The sequence below is a fragment of the Staurois parvus genome, unplaced genomic scaffold (genome assembly GCF_062004578.1).
Source record: "Staurois parvus isolate SC_StPar_1 unplaced genomic scaffold, SC_StPar_1.0 ptg000415l, whole genome shotgun sequence".
In the NCBI taxonomy this organism is placed as follows: Eukaryota; Metazoa; Chordata; class Amphibia; order Anura; family Ranidae; genus Staurois; species Staurois parvus.
In genome coordinates this window covers 2487802-2503727 of record NW_028318211.1, presented here as the reverse complement: position 1 = coordinate 2503727, position 15926 = coordinate 2487802, and the positions used below count along the sequence as shown (strand labels likewise).

The 15926-nt window shown below is 42.3% G+C and overlaps 1 protein-coding gene across 1 annotated transcript; it reads left to right on the top strand.

The window, feature by feature from the left end:
- The first annotated feature begins 374 nt into the window (after window positions 1-374).
- Window positions 375-8966, top strand: NOP10 (NOP10 ribonucleoprotein). The gene is made up of 2 exons (XM_089687034.1): window positions 375-530; window positions 8595-8966. The coding sequence occupies exons 1-2, from the start codon at window positions 477-479 to the stop codon at window positions 8733-8735; spliced, it is 195 nt and encodes a 64-aa protein (XP_089543160.1). The 5' UTR covers window positions 375-476; the 3' UTR covers window positions 8736-8966.
- Window positions 8967-15926: the final 6960 nt, after the last annotated feature.

Genomic DNA, 15926 nt, shown 5'->3' with positions numbered 1-15926 from the left:
GTAATGCAACAAGTGGCCTGGTCAGGAAGGGGGTAAATTCTCTAGAGGGCAAGTAGTTAAGGCCACAACCAGGTCTCACCACAGAACATTACACCTGCCTTCTCCTATTCCAGTGGTCCCTCTCTCTCAAGTACTGACATTAGAAGGGACAGTTTTTACTATACGAGGTTACTTCCAGCCTGACAACCATTTATGTGTCTTTTACACAAGTCTGGTCAGCTACAACCAGGAAACCACCCTGAAAGGTGATGGAGTGTGGAGTGCCCTAACATGAATTGTAGACTGCCCAGAGTACAACTGAAAACAAGATTTCTGATCCCAGCCACGTATAGCCTTCATCCCTCTCCTACAGGACCCAGCATTCTCCAGTGCCGGAAGTGACGTCCGTGACCGGATGTAGCGCTGATCAGGCGGAAGCACGTTGCTGTAGAGGTGATTAGCGGTGTTCCAGGAGGAAGACGGTAGTTGGTGGTACGATGTTCCTACAGTATTACCTGAACGAGCAAGGGGAGCGGGTGTACACAATGAAGGTGAGCGGGGGTGTACCGGAGATATGTCTAACTCTTCGTTCATTAAACGTTCGAGTGTCCTGGAGCTTCTCATGTAGGAGAATCCCAGCATCCGGGCCTCAGTCAGATGTACCTCTCTTATCATGGTTCACATTCTATTCTGTCTGCACCCAGAGGGAGGAGACATCTGTGATTGCAGGTTTAGGACCTTGGGGTGCATGTTTTTTTTTTTTAAAGAGGACCTATTACCACGCCATGCATAGTTAGTCAGGCTGAAAAAAGACAAAAGTCCATCCAGTTCATCCATTAAAAAAACCAAATCTGTAATCCTATACACACAGTTCATCCAGAGGAAGATAAAAACCCAGCAAAGCATGATCCAATTTGCTCCTGCAGGGAAATAAAATATTTCCTGATCCCCTGAGAGGCAATCGGATATTCCCTGCATCAACTTTACATATAAATGTTAGTATCCAGTTATATTATGTGTATCTAGGAAAGAATCCAGGCCTTTTTTAAAGCAATCCACTGAGCTGGCCAGAACCAACTCTTGAGGGAGTCTATTCCACATTTTCACGGCTCTCACTGTGAAGAAACCTTTCCATGTTTGGAGATTAAATTTCTTTTCCTCCAGACGTAAAGAGTGCCCCCTTGTCCTCTGTGATGACCTCAGGGTGAATAGCTCTACACCGAGTTCACTATATGAACCACTAATGTATTTATACATGTTCATCATATCCCCCCTTAATCTCCTCTTCTCATGTGTATATATGTATAATTTTTTTTTTTTTTTTTAAGCAGAGGCCCTAGATAATAAAATTGTGGGTGTTGAAATTTTTTATGTCACATGGTATTCCTGGAGCAAATTTACAAACACAATGTTTTTGAAAGTAAGGCTCCATGCACACTAGTGGTTTATCCAGCTAAAAAAAAACACTGATAATAGTGTTTTGGGTTTTTTTTTAAGCTTTTTACTTCCATTTTGCAGTACATGTAGAGGGGGAGAAAAAAAGCTGTTAGGAGCATTTTAGTAGCTTTTTTTTTTTCTTTGCTGGAAAAACGCTCCCAAAAACTGTACAAAAACTATTTTTTTTTTTTGCTCCTAGACGCTGAAGCTCAAAAAAAGTTAATAACCTAAAGCAGTGTGCATGGACAGATAGGATAACCCTGTTTGGCTTCTAGGAGCCAAAAAAATGCTGATAGCAGCTTCTAGGAACTTAAAAAAAAAAAAACACAGGTGTGCAAGGAGTCTAATACTCCATGAATTTTAATGCAAAAAACCCACAATATATAACCCAGTTGTTTGGTAAATTATAAAAGATATTAAGCTGAGTAAATAGATACCTAACATGCCATATTTTTAAATTCTGCACACATGTGGAATGGCAACAAACTACAGTAATTAAACATTTCCATAGATGTTTGAAACATTTTTACAGGTTACCAGTTTAGAGTTACAGAGAAGAATTATTGCTCTTGCTAGAACAACACGGGCATCATCCTGATATCTCCACTTCAAGTCCAGGATGTCATATGACATCCTACAGGTGGGAAGTGGTTAAAGGGGTAGTTCACCATTGCCAAAATACAAGATGCACAGTGAGCGCTTGGAGAAAAAACCTGCTAGCACTTAGAGGTGAACCAACCTAATAAATATGTGCAAACAAATAGTGCAGCGCTTCAGAAAATGTAATAACATAAAAATCACCCAAAATAAATATCTAAATGGGCAGTATAATAATGGTGAAGTAAACAAATACTCTGTAATTATATAACTATTGAAAATTAGCACCAGAGGAGTGAAAATAAAGTGCTAGTGCAAAACTTTGCAACTAATCATGAAAGTGCTTGTGCAAAAAATATGACTCGTATATAACCATAAAAAATACAGAAGTAAGGTGAGACTAGTGCTGGTGCAACAATCCAAGAACGTTTGCTGTGGTTAACAATCTCTACTGTAGGTGCAGTGCAGCAACATGAATCCCAATGGGTGAGACAATCTTCGCTGTGACTCCTCCACCACTATGCGCTCACCAGAAAGATCACAAATATGCAGGAACAATTCCAACAGCCTGGGCATCCCCCTGTCATTTCTTGGCCTGGACCAAATCACTGAGCCGAACGTCCCTATTGGGGGAATGCTCGCCACACTGAGTCCAAAATACAGTATGCCATGGTGTAGCATTTATTTAATATATGCTAAAACACAACAGATCTACGTGGAGAATAAAACAATGCGGCCGGACTTACAAAAATGGCCATTGTTACGAACGGCGGACCCGGCGGCATGATGTCAGCCTTCAAAGCGTTCTCTTTGGAGACGTGCACGTGCACAAAACGCTTCAAGGAGGAGTCTGTGAAGACGTTACGCCAACGGGTCCGTTTGGATTGGCGGCCATGTTTGTAAGTCCAACTGAATTGTTTTATTTTCCACGTGGATCTGTTGTATTTTATCTTATTTTAAATAAATACTACACTTTGTACTGTATTTTGGGCTCCGTGTGGTGAGCATTCTCCCAATAGGGGTGTTCGGCTGAGCGATTTGGTCCAGGCCGAGAAACGAATGGGGGATGCCCAGGTTGTTTGGATTGTTCATTAGGCTGCATACTTTTGATCTTTCCGGTGAGTGATCAGTGTTGGAGGAAGATTGTCTCACCCATCGGGTTTCACGTTGCTGCATTGCACCTACAGTGGAGATCATTACCAAAATACTGTCTATGCAGCTAAGGGGTGTCTGTAAATAAAAACTGTACAGCTTTGATTAAAGTTGAATAATGCCCTTGCTATAGGTGTAGGCCATTTACGTATCTCATAAAGCTTGACTAGAAAACTCCTATGACATTGTACGAGAGGCAAAGTGTTACTGATTACCTTCACCATCACAGGAGTGAGCTTTCAAGCACTGAGCTCAGAGCCACTGTGTCAAGGGAAAGAAAAATTACATGTGGGGTGGGTTGAATCAGAGAAGGAGCTCACTCATGTGTTGGTGAAGGTGAGCAATAATAGCTGGGCCTCTCTTGCAATGTCCTGGGAGTTTTCCAGTAGGGTTTGAGGATGCTCATAAATGGCCTACACCAGGGGTGTCCAATCAGCAGCGCAACACAAAATCATTAACGTACTTAAAATGTTTTTTTTTTTAATTGTCGAAGTGTTTATGCTTAACACATGCGGACGAAGAAATATTTGACAGTGTTTCTTTACTGGACTTTTATACGTTTTATTTTACCAAAGAAAAATACCCCACCCTTCACAATCACGTCTTATTCATGTCATTGGTTTTTGGCAGTACCTACACTGTGTGCACAATTATTAGACAAGTTGTATTTTTGAGGATTAATTTCATTATCGAACTACATTGCTCTCGGTCAATCCAAAATGTTAATAAACCTCAAACCTGAATATTTAAGAACGGAAAAGTGAGGTTTTGGCTATTTTAGCAGAATATCTATATGTTCACATTTATTGGGCAACTATTGGGCAGCAGAAAACCGCAGGTCTCTGCAAGAAACACAGGAGACAATGATTTCCTATGTGTTTTGTTCACACCACACTGAATCGCAGGAAAAATGGACAGCACTACTCTGCATGCCTCCCATGTGACAGGAAGTGGGAGGAGAAACAGAGCGGTGCTCTGTTTCTGTACTACCCACCTACCTTCACTCCTTTCAGATGCTGGCTGGGATCATGCTGCTGCTCGGGTTAGTGATGGTGGAAGTGGGGGATGTTGCTGACACTGATGGTGGGAGCAGATGAAGGGGCTCTAATTGTGGGGGACAGATGAGCGGGACACTGATTGCAGAGAACAGATGAGGGGGCACTGATGGGGGGGGGGGTCAGATGAGGAGGCACTGATGGCGTGGGGGCAGGTGAGGGAGACACTGATGGCAGGGGGGCAGGTGAGAGGTCAGTAATGGTGGAAACAGATGCGGTGGACAAAGGAGGCACTAATGGTGGCAGACAATGATGGTTGGGGACATTGAGGGTGGGGACACTGATGGCAGGGGACAGATGAGGAGGACACTGATGGCTTTCCATCAAGAGTCATTCTCATCAGTCCATAAATCCTATGAAAAATCTTTCTGCAGATATTTCTTGGCCCAGTCTTGACGTTTCTATTTATGTGTCTTGTTCAGTGGTGGTCAGGTTTTAGCCTTGCTTACCTTGGCCATGTCTCTGAGCACTGAACGCCTTGTATTTCTGGGCACTCCAGGTAGGTTGCAGTTCTGGAATATGACAGCACTGGAGGATAATGGGTTCCTGGTAGCTTCACGTTTGATTCTTCTCAAATCTTTGGCAGTTAATTTGCATCTTTTTTTCCTCGACATGTTTCTTGCGACCCTTTTAACTATTTGCAACAAAACGTTTGATGGTTCTGTGATTACGCCCCAATATCTTAGCAATTTCAAGAGTGCTGCATCCCTCTGAAAGACTTTTTGCAATTTTTGACCTTTAAGAGTCCGTTAAATCTCTTTTTTTGGCCCATTTTGCCTGAGGAAAAGAAGCTGCCTAATAATTATGCACACCTTAATTTAGGGCAGGGGTGGGCAACTGTGGCCCTCCAGTTGTTGTAGAACTACAAGTCCCATGAGGCATTGCAAAACGGACAGTTACAAGCATGACTCCCAAAGGCAGAGGCATGATGGGACTTGTAGTTCACCAACAGCTGGAGGGCCACTGTTGCCCACCCCTGATATAGGGTGTTGATCTCTTTAGGCCACATCCTCCCTCATTACACAAATACTCATCACCTAATATGCTTAAATCCAATAAGTATTCAAGTATATACAGATTTGGAGTTGGACAATATGTATAAACATTTGGTCAAAATACTAATTTGCTTGATAATTGTGCACACAGTGTATATTTGTGAGCAACTATTTTTAAGGCTGAAGCACACAAAAGGGAAAATTTAGAACCAAAATACCTGATCAGCACCTTGAGAATTCATTGAGAATTGCTACTACGTCCATCGAAACAAATATTGATGTCTTAATTTATCATAAACGGGGTCAAATATCACACTAGTTTTGTGATAAAATCAGTGATCATTAACTCGTAATCTGGCCAACTTGTCCTGCTCATCAGCTATCCTTATTGTTAGTGTGTTTTATGTGTGGCCCAGGAAAGCCAAAAGGTTGGGCACCACTGGCCTTCACCTATAGAAAAGGCATTATTTAACTTTAGTGAAAGCTGCAGTTTGTTTTTATCTACAGATGCCCCTTATCGGCATAGACTGTTATTTGGTGTGGGTGAACTATGCCCAGGGGTGGACTGACCATTTGGAAACTCGGGCACTGCCTGAGGGCCCGGGGTCAGTAGAGGGCCCGGGGTCAGTAGGGGGCCCCATGAGATGCCCCTGGTACCTTTTTCATAGGCTTTTTTGAGTTTGGGCAAGGACACAGGGGCCCCATGATCCCCTATTGCCCGGGGGCCCCATGAGTTGTCAGTCCGCCCCTGACTATGCCTTCAAATAGTTTGAACCAATCTAGTCCAAACAGTCTTTTACCGTAACTAATATTTGCGCGGCTGTCAGCATCCACATACAGTATATAGCACTGTTAACAGCAGCAGTACAGAGATTTCCTGTCCTGCTACTGTTTTTTTTTATTTTTGCCTTAAAATAACGTATTTATCTGAAAAGTAGTCAATTCACTCAAAAACATGTTATTTACTGCATGCATTAAATATTTGTTTTGCGATATTTACTGCTTTTAATTTTGCACTGCACCAGAAGGCACACAGCAATATTGTGAAGCTATGAAAACATTCTAATGTGCTTACATTAACAGAATAATCTCGCTCTGGTGAAATGTTACAATTTATTTTCATTTCTGAGTTTAGAGGAGAACATTTTCACACTGATACATTGTATACTTTTCATTTTCTGGCCAGTTCAGAGTTCCCCTCTGTTATTTTGTAAGTTTCTAAAATATTGCCAGCAAACACCAGTTGATAAATAACAAATGTGTTAAAGAATTGGCTTTAATGATCTATCCCATGGTTTTTTGGGTTTTTTTGCAGTGTTTATCTTACAATTTTAACAAATGTGTGATATTTGCCTCGCATTCAATACTGTACTTTGATGAATTGACTTATCTTTTGCGATATTTCTGAAAAAGAAGTCACATGACCTTCATATCGCATGCGAAAGCCTTTAGGGAATCGACCCCTTTGTATTCTATGAATGAATACAAAGATTCCTCTGATTGGCGTAGACAGAAATCCATGACATCTGCCCACTTTTTATGCTTTAGCCAATCAGAGGATTCGATTTAGTTCAGGGAGCAGGGTGGGAAGTTCCTTTCCTGCTGCTTGAACACAGCACTGCGTTACTGTATGTAGTAGAGGCTACATACGGTTTTTTAGCACTCAGGCCACTGCAACTGTTAGTGACAGAATTAGTTTCAACAAAATGAAATAGAAATAAATATAAAAATAATAATAAAATAAAAAACTCTTGGGATGATTTCTGTTTACTGTAATGGTGTACTGTAAGTGGCAAAAAAATTTTTAGTTTTGGATAGAGTGCAGGAAGTTTGGAACACTTGTCAGTTTTTATTGCTGTTTGTGCCCTGTTAAGGAGATTTCCCCTCTTTATTTGTCTTGTTTACCATTATCAGTGAAAGTAAAAGAAAATTCCAAGTTTTGGGTTGTCCTCAGAAAAAGTAATAGAGGGGAAATTTTCCAATGGGGACACTAGTTCTGGTGACCTGGGGGTCCCCAAGGAATTCCCTTAATTTGCAGGGATTTCCTCTCACTTCCTATTTGGCTATGAGCCAGGAAGTGAAAGGAAATCTGCAATATGACACAGCTGGTAAAAAAAAAAAAACCTGACTGGTTATCCCTCCCTTGCTCCATCGAAAAGGAAACGTTTTGCCTATAGTTCTATTTTAACTTCCCTGGCGGTCTGATTATGTATATATTTTTGAATGTCAAAGTGGTACATTGTTTTGCAGGGAAATTTCAGTGTCTGATGACGAATTTCCCCACAAATCACTATCGCTTAATTCTGCAAGTGATTCTAATTCAATATTACTGTTTTCTAGCTTTTGCCCTGAAGGGATGTTTTTTGGCTGCCATGGGCGTACTCAAGTTTCCAGGCAGAAATAACGGTAAAAGTGCAGGCAGGGCACAGGACAAAGCACTAGGGACAAAACTGAGGTGAAATGGTTTGATACAGTAATGTAATTTTAACAGATTACAAGGTATTGTGTGTATGTCTAGTTTTTACTTTTTTAAACCTCCGGCCGTTTCTGACCCCCCCCCCCCCCACGTCACGGTGCTCTCAGGGAAGGGAACCTGGAAGCCGAAGGACACAGTGGGAGGACATCGGGGGATTGCAAGGACAAGGTAAGTTACACCACAGTGTAATCCCGAATGTGGCTCGGGGTTACCGCTTTTGGTACTGAAAATTAACCCCGAGCCACACTCGGTATTACCGCCAGGGAGGTTAAGCAACGCAGGTGACAGGGGAAGCAGGTGACGGGAGAAGAAGTTGCACCTTTTGCAGAGACACCATTTATTTTGTGATTTATTTTTGCAACAGATCTGCTTTAAAAGTGAACCTGTACTTTGTCCAATGAAGGGTTTGATAGCCCACCCTGTTCATACCTTTCCTTTGAAATTTCTGGGTTGCACCTTACACAAGCGTTAAAATCCTCTGCTTGTTCCCACATGATGGGAGAAATTACATGCTCCCTCTGTACCAAGAAATACCAGGTATTTAACAAGTTTTGAAAGGGACAAATGAGAATGAAGGGAAGGTAAATATCAGCAATGGGGGTGAGCTAGCAAACATGCTATTTTACCAGGATTGGGCAAAACACGGGTTTGCAATAGGGCCTCGTGCCAGTATGAGTGAAAGAACAGAAGCCCCAGTCTGATAGTCTACGTTGCTATTTACAGCCTTAATTTGAGTGGAGTTTACCAGTCTGTATTGTAGACAAATGAAAGCACTGTGTTTGCCTAGTAGCAGGTACCATAAAATAAACTGCATCAACCCAGCCTTCAGATCCGGCTTACAAAACTTGACTGTGTTATGTGTAGATGGCTAGCTTTTAAGTTTTTTTTCTTCCCTTTCAACAGAAAGTATGTCCAGACGGACAGCCAACCTCTTCAGCACATCCTGCACGGTTCTCCCCAGATGACAAGTACTCACGACACCGCATTACTATCAAGAAACGATTTAACCTACTCCTGACACAGCAGCCAAGACCTATTTTGTGAGCCTTGTAAAGAAAAATGGCAGTCTTATGATTTTGGCAGGAAGACCAATGACTGATGAACTCAGAAGGATCAAGCATTGCAAGTGGCTTCACTTTGTGGATAAACCTAAATCCACACAGTTCTACTTTTTTTTTTTTTTTTTTTAAGTGATGTTCAGCCCTTTGTGTTAATAAATGAGTAACTGCTTTGATTTTTTTTAATCCAGTAAAATTGTGGAGGAAATGTTTCATATTTGCATTGTACATTTTCAGTTTTAAATTTGAAATGATGATTCAACAAATGCAGAAATACCAATATAGAAGACGAGTAGAACACGGTTTACAGCTACTAAAAAAAAAAAAAAATTCCTTTCTAAAGAGACTGACACCTTGCACATTTCGGGCAAAGTGGCAGTGTGTTTTTTTTTTTTTTTTTTTTTTGGGTATCCCCAGAACCTCTTCCACAGTTAGCAATACAATCTTGCAGTTATGACAGCACTCTGGTCCAGGGGTTGGCTGCTAGGTATGGAGCAGCATGGCCTGTAAGCTACCACTAAAATGTTTTATGTCTGTTGTGAGAAGTGCAAAAAAAAATTCCCTGTTGATCCAGACAGAAATCCAGAAAGCTCATAACTTTCCATGCTCTCTGCTGCACTGAAACGTGAAGCAGTATTATCAGCCATTTTAGTTCACCTCTGTGAACATCATACCACTTCTCCCTTGTGTCATGGAGATGAGAAAAAGGGGATGTATAATGTAATCATAACTTCCTGTCCCACAGTGACAATGCTGTTCCTCTATAGCTACATTACAGCAAGTGGCTGTTTTCACCTTAGAACAGGCACTATGTTACTGGCAGCATCCTCCAGTAAAAATAAAGGGGGGGGGGGGGGGGAGGGGAATGATTAAGGAAAATGCAGCCACCACAGCTAATGACTGGAGAGCAGCAACATGGTTTTCATCATGACTGTGCTGCGAGACAGAGCTGTGTACATTTTAGGAGTGGATGGACAGAAATACAAATCCTGTTGCAGGTAAAACTGTTGCAGTATGTGTTTCATCCAAGTATTTTGGTTTGCTTAGAGTTCAACTTTAAAACAAGCTCACTTTTGCAATACCACGGACTCCCTTTAGCACCTTTGATTGCCAAGATATATTGTGGACATCATTGGCTAACAAAGGAGGCAACCTTGATGTTTGTAATGTCCTTGGCAGTCAAAGGGCTAAAGTAAAGTTTTATAGGGAAATATCAGAATACACCGTTGAAATAATAGTATTTATGCTGTTTTTGTTTTTTTTTCCCTCTGACAAGATCTGTGGTCAGTCAAAGTTGTGATTCATGTACAGTTGTGTTCAAAATAATAGCAGTCAGACATCACTAACCTGATCAATCACTGTTTTTGGTAGAAATGATATTTCTACATGGCAAATAATTTACTAGCAGGTGTAGTAGAGTAATAGAAATCCAACAGACCCAACAGTCATGACATGCATGCTGCTGATTCTGTGTAATTGAATCACTAATTGAAAGGGGCATGTTCAAAATAATAGCAGTGTGGAGTTCTATTAGTGAGGTCATTCATTTTTTGAAAAACAGGTGGCAATTATTGCCCTTATTTAAGGAAGGAAGGCAGCAAATGTTGTACATGCTGGTTACAGTTCATTTCTCTCTGAAATTCTGAGGAAAATGGGTCGTTCCAGACATTGTTCAGAAGAACAGCGTACCTTGATTAAAAAGTTGATTGGAGAGGGGAAAACATATAAAGAAGTGCAGAAAATGATAGGCTGCTCAGCTAAAATGATCGCAAATGCTTTAAAATGGCAACCAAAACCTGAAAGACATGGAGGAAAGCGAAAAACTACCATTCGAATGGATAGAAGAATAGCCAAAATGGCAAGGACTCAGCCAACAATCAGCTCCAGGAAGATCAAAGAAGGTCTAAAGTTCCCTGTGAGTACTGTTACAATTAGAAGACGCCTATGTGAAGCCAAGCTATCTGCAAGAAGCCCCCGCAAAGTCCCACTGTTGAAAAAAAAGACGTGCTGAAGAGGTTACAATTTGCCAAAGAGCTCATTGACTGGCCTAAAGAGAAATGGCGCAACATTTTGTGGACTAATGAAAGTAAGATTGTTCTTTTTGGGTCTAGTGGCCAGAGACAGTTTGTCAGACGACCCCCAAACACTGAATTCAAGCCACAGTACACTGTGAAGACAGTAAAGCATGGTTGCGCAAGCATCATGATATGGGGATGTTTCTCATACTACGGTGTTGGGCCTATTTATCGCATACCAGGGATCATGGATCAGTTTGAATACATCAGAATACTTGAAGAGGTCATGCTGCCTTATGCTGAAGAGGAAATGCCCTTGAAATGGGTGTTCCAACAAGACAACGACCCCAAACACACCAGTAAATGTGCAACATCTTGGTTCCAGACCAACAAGATTGACGTTATGGAGTGGCTAGCCCAATCCCTGGATCTTAATCCAATAGAAAACTTGTGGGGTGACATCAAAAATGCAGTTTCTGAGGCAAAACCAAGAAATAGAGAAGAACTGTGGAATATAGTCCAATCATCCTGGGCTGGAATACCTGTTCACAGGTGCCAGAAGTTGGTTGACTCCATGCAACACAGATGTACAGCAGTTCTCAGAAACAGTGCTTATACAACTAAATATTAAGTGATTCAAAGGAAAGCAAAATCTTTAAAATTTTTCAGTTTATATAGTGAATGTTTGAGTTTGTAAAGAAGAATACAAACACTGCTATTTTTTTGAACAGTCTAATATTCAGTGTTCTGTGAGAAAATTAAATATATAAATTGTGCCGCGCTCCTGTGTATAAATAATTACAATATTCACTATTTCAAATGACAATCCAGAGGAAAAAAAAAATAAAATAAGAAAAAAATAATAAAATATATATACTTATATCTAGTGTATAAAATAGTTATCTTCTGCTTATAACATCATAAATAAATACCGCATACTGTGCTGGTGACAATAGTAAATAGTGATAAAAACAATATACATGAAAAAGTGCTCATAGACAGTCCTCTTTCAATTTAAATTATGATGGTGCAATCCCATAATCCACGTGCAGTGTGATTTTATTATGCGCTCACCTCAGGTTTTGCCTTATAAAAAGGCAAAACTAGCTTTTTGTCCTTATAGGACTGCTGGGATGATCCTCCTGCTTAGGATATTCCTGATGGCAAATGGGATGATTATGCTCGATCTTAATCCACCTGGGATCTCTGGAGTGATTATGCCTGCTGCTGATCAGGATTTGATGACTGGATGGATATTTCGCTTTTTCTTCCAAAGGTCTCCTTCCTCCTATACTGATTTCTCTCCAATATATCACAGGATGATTGTATGAAGAAACAAAACCATCATAGTGCTTTATCCTTTTAAAATTAAGGCTTTATTTGCTGCTGCAAGTTCCATACAGAGTTTTTAGCATAGGCTTCAGAGTAAGGCAGTTTCAGCCTGTCCTGCAGTTTCTGCTATGCTTGCCGTGCTGTGTCCAAGACAACGTCGTGATGTCAGAGCCCCTCCCCTACGCGTTACGTCACCGGGTCACGTGACATCAGGGGGATATGATATCAAATACTTGGGTTGCCATTTTGTAAAAGGGAAAAGAACAGATAAAGTACACAGACCTAGCACAGCCCACTTTTTTTTTTTAAGAATAATAAACACAAGTATATTGCACTCACATAAGGATGATGTAAGAATCACAGGTGAGCATGTATTTGGTAGTCAATGGTGTAAAAGAGAGGAACCCTCCACAGAACCTGAGATGTCATTTGGCTATACAGGTGAGTGTGCTCCCATACCTGTCAAACACTGCACCGTGGGGAAGGCCTCCTTTGCTGATTGTAGCTGTACTCCCTCGCCTGTCAGCTAGTCCTGGATAGAGTCTGGTGTGGAGAGCAGCTGTGGCAATGTGTTTTGGGGGCATACTTGAAAATGCATGTTTGTGATTTTGATCCAAAGGAGTTTAGTCACCTACCTGGAACAGACTGCTAAGTAGTTAATATTTAAAAAAAGGAGGCACAAAAATGTACCAGTTGTCACACATGTAGCCGCATGGAAGTAGGCCTTAAAGACTAAGGTCACCTTTTAGAACATGTTACACTTTATTTAGGGTGTAACATGTTCTAGATCGCCCTTTCAGCGCCTCTGTGTGACAGGAAGTGGGGGCTCTTCTCTCTGCAGCCACTGTCACAATTTGAAAATGGCTTGCATGGTGGCATCATTTGTTCACAGGAATCTGTATATGAAGAAACTACAAGTCCCGTCTTCCACTGTGGCAGGCTTGTAGTTTAACCACCTCCCGTCCGCCATATAGTAATATGATGGGCGCAAGGTGGTTCTCTCGTTCTGGGAGGACGTTATTTGACGTCCTCCCATTCTCACTGCGCATGCGCGGTGATCGGCGGTGCGCTGTGTCCCTCAAACACAGCGGATCACCGATCACGGAAAGAGTCGAAGATGTCGGCTCTGTCATGTGATCAGCTGTGTCCAATCACAGCTGATCACATGTAAACGGAAATGCCGGCATTTCAATCCTCGAGCTGTCACGCTGACAGCTTGAGAGGAGAGCCGGTAACCGGCTTTTCGTGGAGGGGACATGTACACTGATCATCAGGGCACTGATGATCAGTGTGCCCTGATGATCAATGTAGCACCAGCACTCGTGTCAGTGCCACATATCAATGCCAATCGATGGTGCCAGTCAGTGCCAATCGGTGATGCCTGTCAATACACATCAGTGCCATCTATCAGTGTCCATCAGTGCACCCTCATTAGCGCACATTAGTGAAGGAGAAAAATCACTTATTTACAAAATTTTATAACAAAAACATTTTTTTTCAAAATTTTTAGTGGTTTTTGGTTTGTTTAAGAAAAAATAAAAAACCCAGAGGTGATAAAATACCACCAAAAGAAAGCTCTATCTGTCACAAAAAAAATGATAAAAATTTCATATGGGTACAGTGTTGTTTGACCGCGCAATTGTCATTCAAAGTGTGACAGCGCTGAAAGCTGTAAATTGGCCTGGGCAGGAAGGGGGTATAAGTGCCCGGTAGGCTAGTGGTTAAATGAACTGTAAGCATGCTGATCATGGGTGCAATACTTTGCAGCCTACTGTTTGAAAAATAAGTGAACTGGTTAAAAAAAAACAAACGCATAGCATTAAAATTTAGTGCAACACATTTGAAATGAATAGCTGGTTAAGGACGCCATTGGATTCTGGTTCCCTAAGGCTACCTTCACACTAGCCTTGTGTGCAGGCGGCAGAGAGGCGTTTGGGAAGCGTTTTTACCGCTTCCCAAATGCCTCTGCCAATTCTGCACATTACAGCACATGGTGCTGTTCTAACGGGAGCGTTTGCGTTGCGTCGCGGCAAAACGGACGCCTCTGGTCGAGTCAGGAGGCTTTGAAGCCTCCTATTCTCGTCTATTGTGCCGCTCCGCAAACGCCCGGCCGGCGTTTGCGGTGCGGTGCGGTTGCGGGGCGTTTGCGGAGCGGTAACACCACTCAAACTGTATTATAGGCGTTTGTGGGGCGTTATTAACGCTCGGCAAACGCCTACCAACCGCCACTAAACCGCGCATGCGGCGTTTGCGGAGCGTTTGCCGAGCGTTAATAACGCCCCACAAACGCCGGACCAACGCTTGCCAAACGCTATAGGGGCGTTTGGTAAGCGTTGGTAAAACAGCCAAGTGTGAACGAGCCCTAACATCCAGCTATTCACTGATTGTTAAAGACACTGGTGCATGCTGGCTCTGCGATTTATTGGTTAAGTAGCCAGCACCTGATGGTGTCCTTAACAACCAGTGATAACTACACTTGTGCCTAGCTCCCAACTTTCCTCACTGTACATCCATGGTGGTCAGCATGCTCCAGCTCCAAATAGGTCCAGTCTGAAGTCCTGCCAGATCACTTCAGACTGGCCCTATTTGCAGGTATAGGCATACAAAACAAAAATAAGTGCCTATACTGTTTAAAATCCAGTAATACACTGTTTCACACTACTCTGCATATGCTTATTGCTCTCTATTTTTTGGCACTCCTGAAAACGTAGCGGGCCATCTGATGATAGATTTGCTGCTTTGGCTTCAGCAAAATGGCAGCCTACAGCGAGAAGAAATAGGAACAATTACTGGAGGTAATTTACAGCACGCTAATTTTGGTAGCATAATTAATGTGGAATGTATGTTTCTCGCTAAAGAATAATAATTTCAAGTTATGAGGTCTACTTTAAGGACACTGGCATGTACCAGCTCCTTAACATTCAGCTATTCACTGGTTGTTAAAAGAGAAGTATGGACTTAAAAAAACCCAAACATTTATACTCACCTAGATGGATGCTGCATCTGTCCTCCGCTGGCTCTGCAGTGAGAACTGAGTATTCAAACACTGCTGATCGCTCAGTTCTCCCCTCAGCTCTGAACAGAGATCCATGACTGTCAGTCCCTGGCTCCCTGCTCTGCCCCTATAACACGCACTGGGCTATGGAAGGGCTGGCTCAGGCTCTCGACAGATCGCTGAGAGGCTGAGCCAGGTGCCTGTCCAGGCATCTGGGTGGATTCCGCCCATGTGGTTGGGATCTTTCCCAAGCCTGATATCAGCCGAAGGTGGACTTAAGCCTGCTGTTGGCTGAAAATGGGTCAAAGGAGTGCAAAACGACCTGTACTCCTGGATAACTACCCATATGGACTGGGCAATGTGTTAGGAACAGGGATGCCCCATCGTTTGATGGAAATGAAAATGATCAACCTACAGAGGACTGAATTCAAAGACACCCCGGAAATTAAAGTGAAAAATTATGCAACAGGCTCATCAATTTTGCTGAAATGTCATTGCAGCAACTCAAAATAGCACTCAGTAATTCGTATGGCCCCCACGTGCTTGTATGCATGCTTAACGTCATCTGGGCATGCTCCTAATGAGACGACGGATTGTGCCCTGGGTTATTTCCTCCCAGATTTGGACCAGTGTATTACTGAGCACCTGGACAGTATGAGGTGCAACCTGGCGTCATCGGATGGACCGAAACATGATATCCCAGAGGTGTTCTATTGGATTTAGGTCAGGTGAGTGTGGGGCTATTCAATGCTATCAATTCCTTCATCCTCCAGGAACTGCCTGCATTCTCTTGCCACAAGGCCGGTCATTGTCGTGCACCAGGAGAAACCCAGGA